This window comes from Ochotona princeps, chromosome 18, assembly GCF_030435755.1.
Source record: "Ochotona princeps isolate mOchPri1 chromosome 18, mOchPri1.hap1, whole genome shotgun sequence".
NCBI classification, from domain to species: domain Eukaryota; kingdom Metazoa; phylum Chordata; class Mammalia; order Lagomorpha; family Ochotonidae; genus Ochotona; species Ochotona princeps.
Window position 1 is genome coordinate 33297687 of NC_080849.1, and position 18540 is coordinate 33316226.

Consider the following 18540-nt stretch of genomic DNA (forward strand, 5'->3'; position numbering starts at 1 on the left):
GAGGAATGAGAAAAGGGTGAATGGAGGTGTCTCAGTTCTATGGTATTGCTGAGAGAGAATACACCAGACAGATGGTTAAGGAAGAGCAGAGGTCTAGTTCTGACAGGTATGGAAGCTGAGAAGTCCAAATTGAGAGCTGTATCTCGTGAGTGCCTTCTGGCTGCATTGTCACTTGGCAGACAGTAGAAAGGGAAAAGTGAGAGGGGAAAAGTTATCCGACTCATCTCTTTATGAAGAATCCACTCCTGTTTTGAAGGTTTTAATCCATTTATGATGATAAAGGCCAATCCTTAAAGATTTCACCCTCTCTTATTACAACCATTACATTTCTAGAAGAGTGTGGGTGGTGACAAACATTGAAAGCATAACAGGAAGGGTCAACGATTATCATGCCATTAGTGCTGCCTCCTGATTTAGAGCTCAGGGTCCTTGTTATGGAGATGGGAAGCCACGGTTGAGTAACTGTTTCCAGGCTAGAAGTCTGAGATGAAAGGCATCAAGGATGACTAGACTTAGAAGAAACAAGATGTAGAAGCAGGACCTGCTTCCGAAGTCAAACATGTTCTGGTTGCCTAGAATGAAAGGTTGTGGAGGACGGAAACCTGGACAGATGAGGAAAGCATGGTGTCCAGAGTTCATGGGGAGGACAAGGAACATCACGGCCATTCAGCCTGGGGAACAGATGTATTCCAGGCAACTGGACTAATCAGAGGGATGTTTCATTGAGAAATAGGCAATATTCAGAAAACTGGGGAGACCAAGAAGCAAGAAAAATGGATAGCATTGACTGAGACATCTGACACCAACTGCTACACAGAATGTGGAGCCTTTGCATCCCCAGAGGGTCTCCAGAAGAAATGGGATGACAGAAGGCACTAGGTGATAGTCAAGCAAGAGGAATGGTTTTCCAGACACCAGACTTGAGGCTCTGTGACAAGATGGAGCTCAGCACCTAACAGTGCCTGGCACTTCTGCAAGCTCAACAAAGGCCAGCTCGACTCTGTCGTTGGATCAGAGATACTAAACCACCTTCAGGGTGAAGTGAGGGTTTTCTATTCCCAATCTACTCTGAGTGCTAAAGCCTACATCTGACCTTAACAGGAAGCTGACATCTGGATGAATCCCCAAAGTGCATCCTTCCTCAAAGAAGGCAACCTTCTGCTTATCATTGCCCAAATTATAAACTCACCAGTTCTGAATACTCCATCTAAGTCACATGGCACACTTTCTTCATCAAGTCAACTCTTGGCTAATGTTATATTTTATATCTTCATGAAGTTCATCATGAAATCACTTTCTGGCCCATATTGAAATCGCCTTAATTATCATTTCTATGGCTAGAAACACATATGGCCAAAATTGTCTTGAAGCATTAAGTATGTTAAAGGCAGATGATTTGTGCTCTGGAATTGGGTGTAAGCCTGAGAGGAATCTTTTTTTTTTAAAGATTTATTTATTTTTATTACAAAGTCAGATATACAGAGGGGAGGAGAGACAGAGAGCAAGATCTTCCGTCTGATGATTCACTCCCCAAGTGACAGCAACAGCCGGTTCTGTGCCGATCCAGAGCCAGGAGCCAGGAACTTCTTCCGGGTCTCCCACACGGGTGCAGTGTCCCAAAGCATTGGGCGTTCCTTGACTGCTTTCCCAGGCCACAAGCAGGGAGCTGGATGGGAAGTGGAGCTGCCGGGATTAGAACCGGTGCTCATATGGGATCCCGGGGCACGTTCAAGGCGAGGACTTTAGCTGCTAGGCCACGCTGCCGGGTCCGCCAGAGAAGAATCTTAACTGTTTTCAAGGCAGGTGGTAACAGGGCCTGTCAGGTAAGCATCATCAAATGCTTCTGCCACACTGGTTTCTCTTAAGGATTAATGTAATTATGAGTGTAAAATGGCTAATGCAAAGCTGGCGTGTAATATGTTCATAAATAACCAATGATTTTTTATTATAAACTGTAAAAATTAGAACATCCACAATCAATCCTTTATCTCATTCTTATGGTATATGAAAGAACCTGTGTGTTATGAATGTATTTACTGACTTGATGTCAATAGGAATAATAAAGGGAACCTACATGGTAGGTTTGTTAGATTAGAGGATACGTAGATGCTAAGGGCTTAGAAAAATGCCTTGTAACCAGTAAGTACTACAGGTGCATTAGGTGCGATTATTATTGTTAGCAATAACAGCCATCACTGTAGTATTTTATATCACACATTCTCTCTACTTCTCATCACACAGGAAATCCCCAGGGTTGGTTACGAGCAAAGGGAGCAAGGAGAAGACATGGATAAGAACCTCCCCAGCGGGTTCCTTGTGGGAAAAGAGGTGAGGTAGGGCAAGCAGGCTAAGCAGGTTGAGGAGTGAATGGTTTGAATACATTAGGAAGGCTTAAGGATGTAGGAGATGCAGGTGGTTGTCTGGTGCCTGTCCCTGGGGATGGCTAGCTCAGGCTGAATGTGGCCCAGAACATAGGATCTGAGCTCGGTAGAGAAGATGATGCATGTGGATTCTGGCTTGACTGGTTTCCTTATGAAAAGCACTCCCAAGAAAGCCCTGTACTTTCCATTGGAAATTCAGCTGGCTTGGGAGGGGCTGTCAGCAGCTCTTATCCAACTCAAAGCAGCAGAATACAAAGGTAATACTTAACACATACCACTTTGATAACTGATGTGTGCCATTAACTGTGTTCCATGAAAAGACACATGCATTTTGATCAGTTTGACAAACCGACAAAAGGATATCTTTATTAGCACGCAGGCTGGTTCTTCTATGTGAGCCTAATAGCTCAGAAGTCCAACCAAGTTTTCCAGGGTCCCCTGGCCTGTGACACCTTACTGATCTCAGGCCTACACCTTGCTCCAGACCCCTGCAGCACCTTTCAAATACTTGGAAGAAGTGGTTTGTCTCATGTGAGTTCTTACTGCATTCTGGTCTTAACATTTCCTGAGCATTTAGTGGACATACTGGACAAAATGTGCATTTTGCAGTTACAATGCTGTGTGTGTCCCAGATAGAAAATAAAATTAATAGCAAATAAAATTAATAATTTCTCCCTAATCTATTTTTTTCCCTAGGCTGTGGGCGATTTCAGGATCATTCTGCTAACGACAGGAAACTAACATTGATTGAACACTAAAAACACTGCAGACCTTCTATTAGATATTTCATAGCCAGGTTCAACTTCATCTTGGTGAGACAGGGACTGTCCCAATTGTAGTGAGGAGAAAAAAAAAGCACACAAAGCTTGCTGTTTGTCTAAAATCACACACTGGTACTGGATCCCAGGATTCCATCCTACTGACACCCAGATCTCATTATATCATGAGCTAACTCCTGACCTAACTTTGCTCAGAACTCACATGTGGCCTTGAACCCCCTTTCTTATATGAACAGAGTTCTCCCAGCACATTCTACGCTGGCTCCGCCTATGGGAGGAAATCCTCTTCGGTGCACTTGGGAAAAGAACAAGCAAGTGAATCATCAAGTGGGGTCCATTACCTCTACACTTCTCTTGATAACTAAAGCATATGGTTGCTTAAACTGAGGTATTCCCTTTGGCTTATTATACTCATTACTTCCTGTCAGTTAGAGTTCACCTGCTTCAATTTTACCAGAAAGTGTGAATTGCATATTTCATATATTACTTAGCGGGAGCCTAGCCTGAGTCATTTTTTTTTTCTTAACAGAATGACAGTTGTAGAGAAGTCAAGGGTCTTATTTGGTTTTTATAAATAGTTATCTTTCTCAATGGAATGCCAAACAGGATTCTAACTCATAAATGTTAAATACAGTTATCCTGTATGGAGGTATATAATTCAATGCTTAGCCTTTAATGGATGCGTAAGTGTATGTTACATAAATACGCATCTTTTCATCCTTTTTCTTTTTACCATGGAATCTTTGATTTTGAGTCATGCATCACTTAGCTAGGAGACACTGGAAAAGCTGCATTATCTTTCTAAACTCCCTCCCATTGCTCATGTATAGCACTGGGATACCAAGCTTTCCATGGAGATTGTGTTGATTTAAAGAGACAGCAGCAGAAGGAGTTTCTATTGGATTATGGGAGATGGAACTGAAGGGAATGGGCATTTTCCCAAGAATGTGTGAGGTCTTCTTATATGTAGTTTGCATTCAATATCCAATAGGGTTTTCATTTAAATTCAGGGGGAGAACTTTTGACAAAAATGCGTTGAGGACCAGAGGTTCAGAGTGACCATATCTGCAAAAGCCAAAGCAAGGTGAGTGAATGTTAGTCTACTGCTCATGGGTTTTGCACAAATAAAGGGAAGAAACTAGAGGTTGCAAGAGTAGAGAATAGGGCCTGTTACTGTGGCAGAGCAGGTCATGTCACCACCTACAAGGCTGACATCCCCTATTGGAGTGCAGGTCCCAGCTGCTCCACTTCTGATCCAGCTTCCTGCTAATGCACCCAGGAAGGCAGCAGAAGCCACTCTTCCAGTGGTGGAAAACTATCATGGAATTTGTGGCTTCTGGTTTTGGTCTAGCTCTATCTGTTTCAGTCATTTGAGAAGTGAACCAGAGCCTGGTGTGTTGCCTTATTGGCTATTCCTCCCTTTACAAATACCAGAATCCTGTGCGGGTTCTGGTTGATGTCCTGGCTGCCACCACTTCCCATCCAGCTCCCTGCTTGTGGTCTGGGAAAGCAGTAGAGGATGTTCCAAAGCCTTGGGACCCTGCGTCTGTGTGGGAGACCCGGAGGAAGCCCCTGCTCCTAGCTTTGGATAGGCTGAGCTTAAGCCATTGTGACCATTTGGGAGTGAAGCATCAGTTGGAAGATGTTTCTCTCTGCCTCTCCTTCTTTCCAATAAAAATAAACCTTTGGGGAAAAAAGACAGAAGTTAATCAATGGATGGGACATCTTCTTTGTCTCTCTCTCTCTCTCTTTCACTCTCCCATTTTAATAAATAAGTAATCCAACCAACCAACAAATAAACCTTTAAAAACTAGTAACAACACAAGGAAAGGGAACACTAAAAAAGAGGTGAGGGCAGTGACCAATGGGTGCTTGGGGGAGCCACTATGAATCTCGGGATAGCAGGAGTTGTGTCCAATGTCTATTAGAAGCTGAACTGCTGAAGAGCAGCCATGCCTGTGTCACCCAAGTCACAGTCCCAGGATTTTTTTTTTCCCTAAGGAGTGCTGGTGCAAGAGTGCTGTTTGTTAGAGATTGTCTGGATGCCAGCCATTCACGTGTTCTCTGGCTCCTGTGTAGGTGTCTCTGTTTTCATCAAGCATTAGGCAAGACAGAAGACGTGCCAGTTGTTCAAGTTCTCCTTGTAGAATTCACTCACCCAGAAACTTCAGTGTCTGGGGGATTCGTGACAAAGAAGAGATTTATGTGGCCCAGTCCTCAACAACAAACAAACAAAACCAAACCAAAGCAATATGCCGAGATGTAGACATTGGCATCACACACTTTGGATTTCCAGAATCTTTACTTGATAGCGAGGCAGTTGGAGTTGTTGCCTACCCTGGTCCTTTCTTCTGTAGTACAAAAGCCTAGGAGGCTTCTCTTCAAAGATAGAACAAATCCCTTTGCTAATTTTAAATTTGGAAATTTAATTATCATTCTTGATCACAAGAAAAGGATCTTAGACTCTTATCAAAACTTTTTGGAGCGGATGTTTGGCCCAGTGGTTTAGCTGCTGGTTGGGATGCCTTGATCCCATATTGGCGTGCCTAGGGTCAAAGCTCGGCTCCATCTTCTGACTCCTGTCACCTCTAATGCAGACCCTGGGAGGCAACAGGGGATGGATCTAGTTGTGGATTCCTGCCACTGCCTTGGGAGAAGTGGACTTAGTTCCCATCTCCTGGCTTCAGCTTGGCCCAGCCCGAAGCTTTTAGGCATTGTGTAGAATGAACCAACAGTTGGGACCTTGTTCTTTTGTGTGCTAATCTGCCTTTCTCTTTTTATCTGCTACTCAAATAAATAAAAACTTTTTTGTTTCAAAGTGCCACACTCTCTGGTACATTGATACCTTCCAAATTGGTTCCCTTTGGAAATAAAAGAATAACTTTTATGTCTCTGTTGTGCTGAGCAAAGACATCCTGTGTTACCCTGGGGCCCTACCGCCAAGAGGTGGCCACCCTGGAGCAACAGTGGAAGTCTCGTTTTTCCCTCTTGAATTCCCAGACTGCAGGGTAGAAGGTGGTCAGATGCAAGTTCCTACCAGGTATAGCATAGGTAAAGTGAGTGTGAAATCTAATATGACCCAAGAGCAGCACAACATATGATCCATAGTAGGAGCTCCAGTCAGCACCTTTGTGTGTTCAGTCGTAGTTAGTGTCGCCTTCATTTCCACTACCCTAACCAAACTTAGCCCAGACTCTAAGAAACCAGGCCCATGGTCCCAGAAACCTCATTGGAATGAAACTGACAGATACAGGCAGCCTTGGGTGTATTTTGTTTTCACAAAACAACACTCACCCTCTTGTTTCTTGGAGTTAAATGGCACGATGATTCTCCACGGAATGCTCACGATTCTCCCTGGGACGTTTGAATGCCTCCTGCAATTTAGTTAAACAGCTTTTAGATGTCACAGTGAAACTCATTACTCATGGAAGAGAAACAGACCCCCTAACATTCTGGAGACCGCCTAACATCCATTGAGGGCTCCTTCTGGTCATGTGACTCAATTTTCTAAACTGCAGTGAAGGGACAATCAATCCATGAGCTCTCATGCCATTTGCTGCTGCTCTGTTTACTGTTCCTTTATTTACATAACTGGAGATTCAACATTCTAGCATGTTTTGCAAGCTGTCATGACATGAGAAACTAGTAATCTGCTCTATTTTGCTTGCTAACATATTTTTTGACATATTTTAGCTTTTGATGGTAAGATTGCATCTTTGCCTGCTACCATCTGTCTCGACTCAATGGAACTCTGGCATTTACAAAAACAGTAGGGTGTAGGTTTTCTTAGATTCTTGACTCTACCAGATACATGCTATTTCCAGTCTTAACCAATATGTCTTGTTTTCACATGCAAAGCCTGAAATGTCTGATATCTTGCAAGATCTGCCAGAGATAAGGAAGATTTTTTCGCATCTAATTTGGCTGAGATGAGAACTATATCAGTGGGGAGAAAGGAGCGGAATTCAGCTTCTAAATGGAGTCAGCTTTTATGTGGTTTATTTCACTTCCCGATGCTTATCCCTTTATCAGAATGATTAAGATCTTCTGGGGAAACACATCTTCTTTGGGATTTTGCAAGCTCTCCACAGCCACGATTCTTGGGAAATATTTTCCTGTGCAAAATAGTCATCCACCACCACTTAGCAATAAGGCATTTGTTTCCACGGTGTTCTTTTCTCATTTCTATCTTTACTCATTAGGGAAAATTACCCCAGGTTTGACCCAAAGGATTAGCTGGGTTCCTGCCTCTACTGACAGCGTCATGATGGCTGTGCAACACAGGGAAACATGACATTGTATTCAAACAATGCGTCGGGGAAAAGGCCCAAAAACGCACGGGCCTCGCATGCATTTATTCAACACTGAGCTTAAATGAATTTATTATGCTCCTGGATTACACCCCATAGGCCAAGAAGCTGTCAACTATTGACATGTTCTTTTCTCTCCATATTCTGAGTTGAGTGTAAATACATTTGTCATGGGAATGTATTGTATCCTTGGTTCAGTATATGCTCATTTCATCAGAAGGAAAGCTCTTATCTGCAATCACAGTCAACATCTTTGTTGCTTTAAGAAAGGAATGGGCTGCAGGTGGACCTGGTACCTTTTTGGATCCCGTGTGAAACGCTGTTTCAGCTTCCATCTTGAATGTGTGCAGCAGGATGCACCTTCCACACAAGCCTCCATGAGTGACAGGGAAATCCTTCCCAGTGTGATAAGGACTGTGTCTAGCTGAATGTCTGCCTTCCGGTTAGCTGCGGATTCTTTGGGAGCAGCCGTAGCATGATCTTGTGCTGTAAACTTCAAGGGAAGTCATTACAGTTGTTGAGACTAAAGAGGGCAGCATTGTGTGTACCCAGCTCCGATATCTGTGACTATGTGTAGAATCCACATCGATGTGCATCCCAGATTCCGTTCTTCACCTTGGTCATGAGTATGGTGGCAACTGCTGCACCTGGAAAGGCGGAAGTTGAGTCTTTGGGTTTTTCCAAGTGTGCCGGTGAGTTTCTGAAGAACAGAAACCTTGTACTTCTTTGGGTCATTGGGTTTGGCACAGGGTAGACAAATAGCCCATGTATGTTGAACTAAGATAAATTGAGGAGTGCAGACAAACTATTAATCCATCATCATGTGTCTGCTGAAATTCTGTGAAGTGACGTCACTGAGGATATGTTGGAAGCACACATGCACACATAGACTCAACTCCCCATCTCTGAAAGATTTACAATCCAGATGGAAAGATGAATTAGCTTCCAAGGGGATCATGGCTTGCTTGGCTATGCTGCAAGTGTAATACAGAGAAAAGAGCAGACAGGGCAGGCTACAGTGGGTATTTTGGAGGAAGAGGGACTTGATGTGGGATTGCTAGGTTGAGCACAGTTGAAATATGGGGGATGAAGAGGAAGATGAATGGGTACAGGGTAGGAATGGATAGGCATGAGCCCTGCGGAAAGAAAAGAGCGAGAGGAACACAAGAGGGTGACGGCTTAAGTGAAGCTAGATGATTCGGCTTAAAGCTGATTGGGTAGCTGGGTGAGGACAGGACACACACCGGAAAGCCAAAGCAACATTCAACGCCAGGAAAGAGGTAAAGACCGTTACTTCTGGTTCCATGCAAAGCAGACACAATAGGGAGAGTGCTTTTAGAATTAGCATAAGGGAGTTATTCAGGGTACCTTTTGTCAGAAACTAAGTGTTTGAGAATACAACTCGGCTAAGGCATTCTACATGCAAGACCTCAGCTGACCGCCATCAGAGGCAGGTGTTCTTAAGCTGTGTTGGAAGTCATTCAAAGCAGTCATTAGCAGACAGAGAAGAACTGAGACGGGACAGTACCTGGTGCCTGAAAATGGAAGCTGTAGGAGACTAAACCGCATTGATGAGGCCTGTGGTTGGCAAGGTCGGAGCCTCCAGGTGTGATGGTACGCCTGAGGACCTCCTTGCTGGGGCAGAGTGATCAGTTAAATAAACAAAAAACCCACAGGTGAATTAAATATAGTTCCCCAAATAAATAAAAACTGCTAGGACAGGCACTTGATAGTTCCTCTCCTTCTAAGAGGACTTCTCTGGTTTGCCCACTTTCAAAAACCTCTTCGCATATTTGTATCTTTCTTGTCTTCTCTCATTATGTGTGAACCCTTCTTCAAACCCTAGATCATGCTGCCCTGGTCATGCATGAGGATCAGACTATCAAGCAGGGCAAAGGAGAAAGGCAATTGTTTTAGAACTGACATAAAAGAGCCTCAATTAAATAAAGCTGATAGTTCTTAATAGGCTTTCTTGTATTAGGCATTTAAACAAAAGTACGCATACATTTCAAATTTTTGTATATCAACATAAACTTATTTTTTTAAGATTTATTTTATTTTTTATTGGTAAGTCAGATCTACAGAAAGGAGAAGAAACAGAAAGGAAAATCTTCCATATGCTGATTTACTCCCCATGTGGTCACAATGTTCAGAGCTGAGCCAATCTGAAGCCAGGAGCCAGCAGCCTCTTCTGGGTCTCCCGCATGGGCACAGGATCCAAACGGGTTATCCTCAACTGCTTTCCCAGGTCACAAGCAGGGAAGGAGCTGGATGGGAAGCAAAGCTGCTGGGACTAGAATCGGCACCCATTTGGGATCCCAGTGCGTGCAAGGTGAGGACTTTAGCCATGAGGCTACCGTACCAAGCCCATAAACTTATTTTTTAATTGCATGTTTCTAAGAACTTTTAAAAAGTACTTTGATATGCTTTGGGTATTTCAGGTATTAACTATTGCTACAAGTTCTAAGATAACCTGCAAGCCTGCTTATCCTTGAGTTCAAAAAGGGAAAGAGAACTCGGAAGACCAAAATTAGCTGGTATGGGCTACAGGGCTAACAAGTGGCAACAAGGCAGCCAAATTTTGTGTTGCTCTTCATCCCGGTGACACTGGGAGTCAGGGTATTTATTCCATGTGAAAATGATGTAAAAATAAGTGTTTTGAAAGGTTTAATATGATGGCCACAAACAAGGAGGACCAGAGAAAGAGAGAAGGAAAGGGCATCCTTAGTAGCACTCTGTAACTAAAAGTGAAAAAGGAAGGCCAAGCATAAGAAATATTGACATTTAGGAACATGAGAGTGGACACCGATGCCCTAAGTGCTTGAAATACAGAGGAGAATGAAGGCTAGAGTTAAAACAAAACACCAAGCAAGAAAACAACAGCAGCAGCAACAATAACAAAACCCACCAAGAGTGCACTGGTGACCTGGGAGAGGACTTTTTCAGTAAGTGGATATGGACGACTGAAGGAAACCAGCCTGCAGGTGAGTCAGACATGAGTCATTGGCCAGGAAATGGAGGATGTGGGGGCCGACCACAAATTCAAGAAATTTGAAAGAAAATGGTGGAAATAAAATGGTCTTATGAAGAAGCATCAAGCACAATAGGTTTTTTTTTGTTTGTTTGTTTGTTCTAGTGAAAGAAAAATGTGCAGCTAGTTGAAAACAAGAAAGGGTATACAGACAGGAGGAAGACATTGGAACAGCTGAGGAAAGAGGGGCTTCAGCATGCTGAAGGGGTTAGAAGGATGGGAGGCAGTGGTTTGGGGATTGTGTGTGTGCCCAGAACTTGGCCTGATGAACGGAGTGTGCTGTGTTTGTACTCTCCCACATCATAGCCACAAATCCCATGTTGTCTGCAACTGAGCCCTTGAAATATTTCTAGTGAGAGTGAGGACTGACTTTCATTTTGTATAATTTAGACAGCCACATATTTACTAATTTATTCTGAAATTACCATCTAGTAACGTAATAGCCACATATTTAAAGAGCTATCAGTTACCATGTTGGATAGTGCAGAACTCAGAAAATCAAAAATTGCCTCCTGTAGAAGACATCAAAATTCTTCGATTTAGGAAAGGAGAGCCAAGGAGACAAATCAATGAGGTTTCATATGCAGGGGAGGAAAAATGAGTTAGTGCCTGGTCGGTGACCTTGATTTTCATTGGCTCCAGCTTGGTGATAGCCAGGTTATTAGATCATTAGTTTAGGAGAGCTCACCTGAGTTATGAGACATTTGAAAATTCACATCCCTGTGTAGACACTGTGGTCTGAGCTGTGCTGTGTGCACCTGCCTGATGAATTAGGGAACTGCCAAACCTCACAGGCACCATGCACAGTCACTGTGATCAAGGTACTCCTTGGTCATGGAACAGAGATGGACAGAATTTGGGGTAGATTCCTTGGGCTGAAGAACATTTTAAAAATAGGTTTCCTGTTTCCTTCCTTTCTTTCCTGATTTCCTAGTCCCTATTCTGCTTCCACATTTCACCATCACTTTGGATGTAGGTATTTTAAATTCTGAAGTAATTTCTTTAAGTGGGATTTCTCCTAGACTCCATAGACTCAAAGCATTGTAGAAGTTTTCTCTAAACATTTGCTGCCCAGAGATATGGGCATATGTCTTGCCCTGTATTCTGCAGGGCAACCAAATGAGAGCCCCACATGGGCACCCGTGGTGGCCCTGGAATAGCATCACCCATCATTGCGCTGGTGCGCCCTCCCCAAAATGGTCGCATGTGTTGTTTGGGCTGTTTTTCGTAGCCTCTGCAGCTGGGAATTCAAGATGCTATAGTTAGGCAGAAGTCCATGAAGGAATTAATTGATATGAGCCAGAAGTTGATTGCCATTTAAGTACTCAGCTTCCACCATTGCCAAGTTTCCTTCTTTGCAGAAAGAACTGAGCTTGCCTGCAAACTGGCTCATTCAGGATGTGAGCACAAGATGGAATTCAACCTTTAATATGCTGCAACACCTGCTTGGAAATAAAGGGCCTCTGTGTTTTTTCCCCCAGGAGTTGACAGCTGACTCCATTACAGAGGAATCTGGCAGAGAGGGTCGTGGCTACTTGTCAGTCTCGTGAGGCACCCACCCAGGATTGCAGTGCCAACCATATCCGAGCTTTGGGACTCTGCCAGAAACCCTTGCTGGGCCATTTTACCCTAAATCATGCCTCTTCCTTGAACTCTAGTTTTTAGTACCTTTGGTGGGAGCTTCTGCTACACAAGGGAGGAGGTGAGAGGTTCTGGCCTGCGGAAGCTAAGTGGAGAAGCTTGTGCAGGTGTTCTGTAATGGGATCTGGATGTCTAAACTTCCTTTCTCAAGGGTTCTGCAATGATACACCTCAAACGGCACAAATAGGCACAAAGTTGAGGCTGCCATGCTCCGCAGAATGGAACTTGAGAATTCACTGGAGTCCTAGCTCAAGTTCTGGAATAGACAAGACACAGAGCTGTCCCAAGAAGCATGGTCTGACCTGTAGAGGTCTCAGAGAGCTCTCTGATTTTCCAGTTGAACTGGAACAATGGATTATGCTTATCAACGTGCAGAGTAGAATGTCAACGCTGACACTCACCTGCATGATCTCCAAAGTATGTTAATATTTTAGTAGAAAACAACATGTCTGATTGCAATAAAGAATATTATTGTTCTGTTATTTGTTACCCTCCACCAACTAAAAACAAAATCTGTCCAAAATCCCAAATGGCTAGGAACAGGGACAGACATAAACAGAAACACAACTATTAGGTAAAGTACCGCTCAGTCTTATGAAGATGAATTTGGAGGCAACAGAATAATTCCAAAATTATACATAATGCTAATTTAAAATAAAACACAATTCAACCCTTGGCAGAGAAAAAGCACATGGTTGTTGCCAAACAAACTTTTAAAAACGCTGGAATGAAAACAATGAAAAAAAAAATAACAGCTGATGCTTGAGGTCAAGAATTGGTCTGGGCTGGAAGGGGCTTATGTGGCTCATAGAGTGTGGGTCAGCAGAGCTTGAATAATAAGACAGAGTTGGGGGTCCACACTAGGAAATTAGAACATAGCACATAACCACCCAGACTGCTGGCTTCTCCTGAGACCCAGGCAATCTGGCACTGGGGGGAAGCCAACTCTTCCCACATGCCACAATCAGGCAGGTGCGCGGGAAGGACATTGTTACTCTCCAGCCGGCCAGAGACCCTACTAGGCCAGATTTGTCTCTCTCCATTTTTTTAAATCCCTGCATAGGTAAAAAAAAAAAAAAAGTAATGAGCCTCTTTTCCTGCTTTTTCATCTTCTCAGACTTGCTATTGTTTATTAGAGCTAAAAAAATCCTTAAGTACTCAATCATAAAGAGTAATGTTAAATGAAGAGAATATAAAGCCCACAGCACTTCTTCGCTTCTTGGATATGACAGTTGTCTCTTATTATCTGTGAGGGACTGGATCTAGCACACCCTGTGGTTATCAAAATCCACAGACATTGTAAGGTGCTGTAGTAGCATTTGCACATAACCTATGTACAGTATACTTTAAGTCATCTCTATGTGGCATCTAATACCTAATGCAATGTAAATAATTGTCCTATTGTTTAGGAAACGAGCAGAGAAAGAGTTGGCACATATTCAATGCAGATATATATTTACACACAAATATTTTTCATCTATGGTTGGTTGACTCCATAGCTATAGAACCAGGTTAGAGGTCAGATTGTATTGTGGACTCCAGTGGCCTCTACTGAGAACATAAACTTGACCTAGTGGTTATTACACATTGCCATATTAGAGTCACCAAAGGAGATTTGCACACCTGGTCTGTACTATAGGCCAATTAATTCAGAAGCTCCAGGGATGGGACTCAGGCCACGGAACTTTTTCAAGTTCCCTAGGTGTTTTCAATGCAAAAAGATGATAGGCCCTTGAAAAATCACACAAAACTTTCCATTAGTGCAATATCTTAGTTCAGTACCTGCAGACAGGTAATTCTTTGCTCTGGATACCTGTCTTGTGTATTACAGGGCATTGGCAAGCATCCTTAGCTCCTGTATAAACTGTAGCATTCCTGCAGGCAGGAATTAAGTGCATTAAGTGTTCAAATCATCATTAGGAACAGCGGCTATTGTACCTACCCAGAGAGAAGGGCTCAAACTTCTTTGGGAATTCAATGCTCAGAAAATATTTCATGTACTGAGAAACTTATACAGTACTTTCTTCTGGTGGTTTTTTCCCTCCCCTTTCTTGCCAGGAAGCTCCAATATGCTAGAACACACACACACACACACTTAAACCATAAAACCAGGCAACCACACTCACGTATTTTCCTCCCTCTGACTTCACCCGATGTTGATTATCCCATTAATGCTTTCTTGAGCCTTATTTTATGTTGTCTTGGATCTTTAGGGAATGAAGTAGGATATAAATACAAACAAGGTAACAAACTAGAGAGGGAATGACTGTGCCAAGGACTGTTTAGCATTTTCCTTATGATCCAAAGAATGACTGGTGATAACTGGGACACAGTGAATACAAGCTAACTCAGTCACTGGAAGATCAATCAGTTTTATGAGCAAAAAATGTCCATGTTCTGCCTGGGAAGGGGCCAACTGGTTTCTGTGTTGGAGGAGCCTGATGGCCAGGCATGGGGAGACCTTACAGGACACTGGTGAACACAGCCTTCGTGGCCTCTGAAGCTTTCTGCCTCCTGTTGTTGATGAAGGCAGGGAAGTCTGTGGGAGGCAGTGCTGTTACAGGCAACTTGGGATCCAGCTCTGGCTTAACACCATCACCTGCTTCCCGTAAACACACAGCAGCTTATGTTTTGAGTAAAACATAACCCACTCATTAATAACCAGAAGTTTTAAAGCTTTTAAAAAATCATTAAGTGTGGCGATTTCATCTTAAACGCAAACTCCCAAACATACCCATGATCTTAATTTTCTTTAAATATAGCTGAGTATTTTAATTATGGATGTCCTTGCATATTCTCAGCATACTTCATTATTTATGTAGCCGGTGAAAAAGCTTTTTAATTAAATAGCATGCTGGCAATCCATTGTGAAATGTATAGATGTAGATTTACCTATTATTAAAAAGCTACACACACACACACACACACACACACACACATTCTGGCAAGTACCCATTGGTTAATCACTGTAAAGTAGTTGTTTCTAAATGACAGTAAATTCTGACTACTTTGTGTACATTAGTATCAAACAAATATAAGGGAACTTCAAAAAGTTTGTTGAATAAAAGTTGTTGAGCAAAAGTTGAAAATCCATGCATAGCGTCTATAACTATGAATTTAACATCAACTTTTGGAGACCTTTTGTAATATAATGTGCCAGCAGTGTGCTTGATTATGCACATTGAACACGTTTAATTAACTTGAAAATGAGGCAGAGTAGTGGTTTGTGTGTCCTTCCCCATACCCCAGCAGGGTCAGCATCACCTGGAAATGCTGAGAAAGGTGCCTTCTTGAGCCCCACTGAATCAGTCACTCAGGAGATATGGTCCAGCACCTCACACCGCAGCAAGGTGATGCCTGGTGCAGGCTAAGGTTGGAGAACTCCAGGGTGAGGATTGTACCTGTGGAGTTGGTAACTCAGGTGCCTCGGTCAGGTCTTCCAGGGGCAGGTAATCACAACACACAAGGTCCACAATTTAGTTACTCCACTAGAGGTAGGCTAAAGATTCTTGCTTATTTTTGGCTTAAAGATCTACTTGAATTCTTCAGCATCTGAAAGGGTCAAAAGGCTCACAGTGGGTTAATAGACATCATAGGCATGATTTGGATGAAAGTTGATCATGTGTATTGGGTTTTTCCTTGCCAAAAAAAATTGTAAGCATGCATATCAGGGTTCAATGTACAAACTGCTATTCTTGCTTTAAAAGAAGTTTCTGTGTTTAAAGCTCTAAGATTAGAGCTTTTACTTATTCATCATATAGTATCAGGTAGTGGTGACAGCAATCTTCCAGGGACCCTCCTGTGACCATGGGTAGGCTAATGACCAAGTTCCACTACCTTCCCTGGCTGGGTGAGCCAAGGCCACAAGCTGAAGTGATGTGAAGACCCCACTGGGAGTCAGTGCCAGAACCAGAACTAACAACCATCTGACTCCCCGCTCTGTGCTTTGTCTTCTCAATGAACAATGCTGCTTCTTAAGTACACATAAGCCAAACTGCCTCTCAAATTGCTGCCATCGACTTCGAGTTCAGATTTGCACAGCATGACATGAATTGGGCTGCAAATTATGCAGAAAACAGCCATCACATCCATCTGTGATGTCAGAATCCTCAAGTACAATGTGACCTGCTAGACTCTAAGAGAGCAGGAGTATGTGAGGTCTGACTCCTTCCCCATGCAGTATGATGGATATCCTCCTGGCTACACTGGGGCCCAGTGTGAAAAGGTTAAATATGATGGAGGTGACGCCTGTGATATGCTCATGAACAGATCTCATATCCAAGGGTGCAGACAATTAGACTTTCTTAAATGGTAGAGCAACTACAGAAAGAAAACACACAGACACACTCATACGTAATGGTAAACTGAATTTATTTCCTCTTGGAAAACAATTCCAGTAATCTCCAGGTTCAGACCGCAGAGTAAACATTAATAACAATAACATACAGGTTAGTTCAACTGATTCAAGAATTTGGCTGTGCGAAATCATTAAGGAAAACCTTGAACACTCAAAGTTTCAAATGTATCCAGGAAAAAAAAATCTTTGACAGTCTACATAACAACTATTGCATATATAGTGATGCTACCTGTCACACTGCAAGGCTTACAAATATATATATGGACCTTATCCAGCGCTGGGCTTCTGTTTTGTGCGAACATCTCTTGTTGGTTTGCAAGAATCTTCAGGAATAAAAAATAGTCTTGGATTTAACCATTGATATACCAAAAGAGAAATTCCAGGCTTAAGTATAAATAAAAGGAAGTGTGACCACAGTCTCATGGGTAGCAGTTGTTTTTAAGCTGTCTTCCTCGAACATACTTTCTCTTAAGCCATTTTGCTCACACTGTGTTTAAAAATCTTGCCTGAATAGGGCCCAAGTCCACTTGTCTTTATAAGACCATTTTAGTATCAGACGACATAATACATGTGCAACACTTTATATACAAGGAATCTATCCGGTGCCCGCAAGTTCAAACACATGAACATCCAACAGTTTTGATAATACAAGTTTTATGATATAATACAATGTTTCTGAATAATATACATTAACAATGAAAGTTTCGTGCAAAGAGTAAAACATGTTCCCTTTTTGTGCCACCAAAGTACTTCTTCTTGAGTGATGATACTTGCACTAACTGCTATGTTGGGTCATCGTGTGGTTCTGGAAAAAAAAAGAAGAGGGGAGAAGCATAAGTAATTTCATGATCAGGCCTGGCGTATATCAATACTAATGGATTTGTACCGACATGGAAGATATCTCTGTGCACACAGATGAACAGGTGCTCATGGGGGCACTAAGACCTCACAAGGTGCTCATGGGGGCACTAAGACCTCACAAGGTGCTCATGGGGGCACTAAGACCTCACAAGCAGATGCAGAGTGTCATCAAATCCTGACAGGGGCAGCAGGAGGTAGGATGAAGCTGTCACCTATGAGTCTGGAGGAGGCAGGACCAGGAACCTATAGGTCATGAGATGTTGGCTGCACTTTTCCTCTTCTCTGCCTCTGCCATACCTCCCGCAGGACCCCCTGCCCTCCACCATTAACATAAGCCATTATCAAGGACTAGCACTATTCGGAAAACTTTGTACACCTGTGCATTATTTCCACTGATGGCACTGCTTTTGTTCTACTCTTAGATCCTGAACATCTTAATAGTTACCTCTCTGATTTGGATGTTATGGGCAGGAGCTACTTGGCTGATGACTGAGAAAGTAGCGAGAGGCAATCCCAGTCCCTCCCACCATGGCGGACAGGGGTCTGTGGCTACTCCATGGCTCAGGATTGTGATGCTTTTGGCCCAGAATGCACTTCTTCCTCTGTGGACATGGTTTTGTTGTACTTTGATTTTCTCTTCTCTCTCTCCGTCACTCATGCTAGCATATTCCATTTCTGCATGAGCAAACTCTTCATAAAGTATGACCTGGGCAACTCAGGATCAGCAGCCAGGCCCTGAGGATAAAAGTTTGGTAGAGGGGTTCCAGACCTCAGGAAGCCTGTGGACCCATGGAGGATGCCCAGATCTGAGCAGCAGTCATTCAGAGAACAGGCCTGGAAATAGCCTCACCCCCACACCCACCCTGCACTAGTGCTTTTATTAGCTGTGTTCTCCTGGCACCAGCCTTACATATGCACCCCCCACTCCAATTCCCTTGTGATCAGAATCTTGGCACCGAAAACACCAAGCACTTCCAAGCTCATCCTACCTAACTCTGTCTTTCCTTTCAGCAATTTTCCACTGGACTGTCTACTGTTTATATTGCCTGTATTGTGGGGCTTGTTTTAGTTATTTGTACACCTTGTTCTTGCTCTGTGTCAGCAAGTCATACACACATTCTTTCCTAAAAGAGTATGTTATCTGAGAAACAAAGACAGAGATAGAGACAGAAAGACAAGA

General features: G+C 43.0%; 1 protein-coding gene across 2 annotated transcripts in view; it reads right to left on the minus strand.

Moving 5' to 3' along the window:
• Window positions 1-16496: 16496 nt before the first annotated feature.
• Window positions 16497-18540, minus strand: part of ZNF521 (zinc finger protein 521) — a 285548-nt gene continuing 283504 nt past the window's right edge. For both annotated transcript variants that reach the window (XM_058676974.1, XM_058676973.1), the window contains exon 8: window positions 16497-17304. In XM_058676974.1, the coding sequence (XP_058532957.1) occupies window positions 17275-17304 (30 nt within the window). In that variant the 3' untranslated portion in view covers window positions 16497-17274. The remainder of the gene's footprint in view (window positions 17305-18540) is intronic.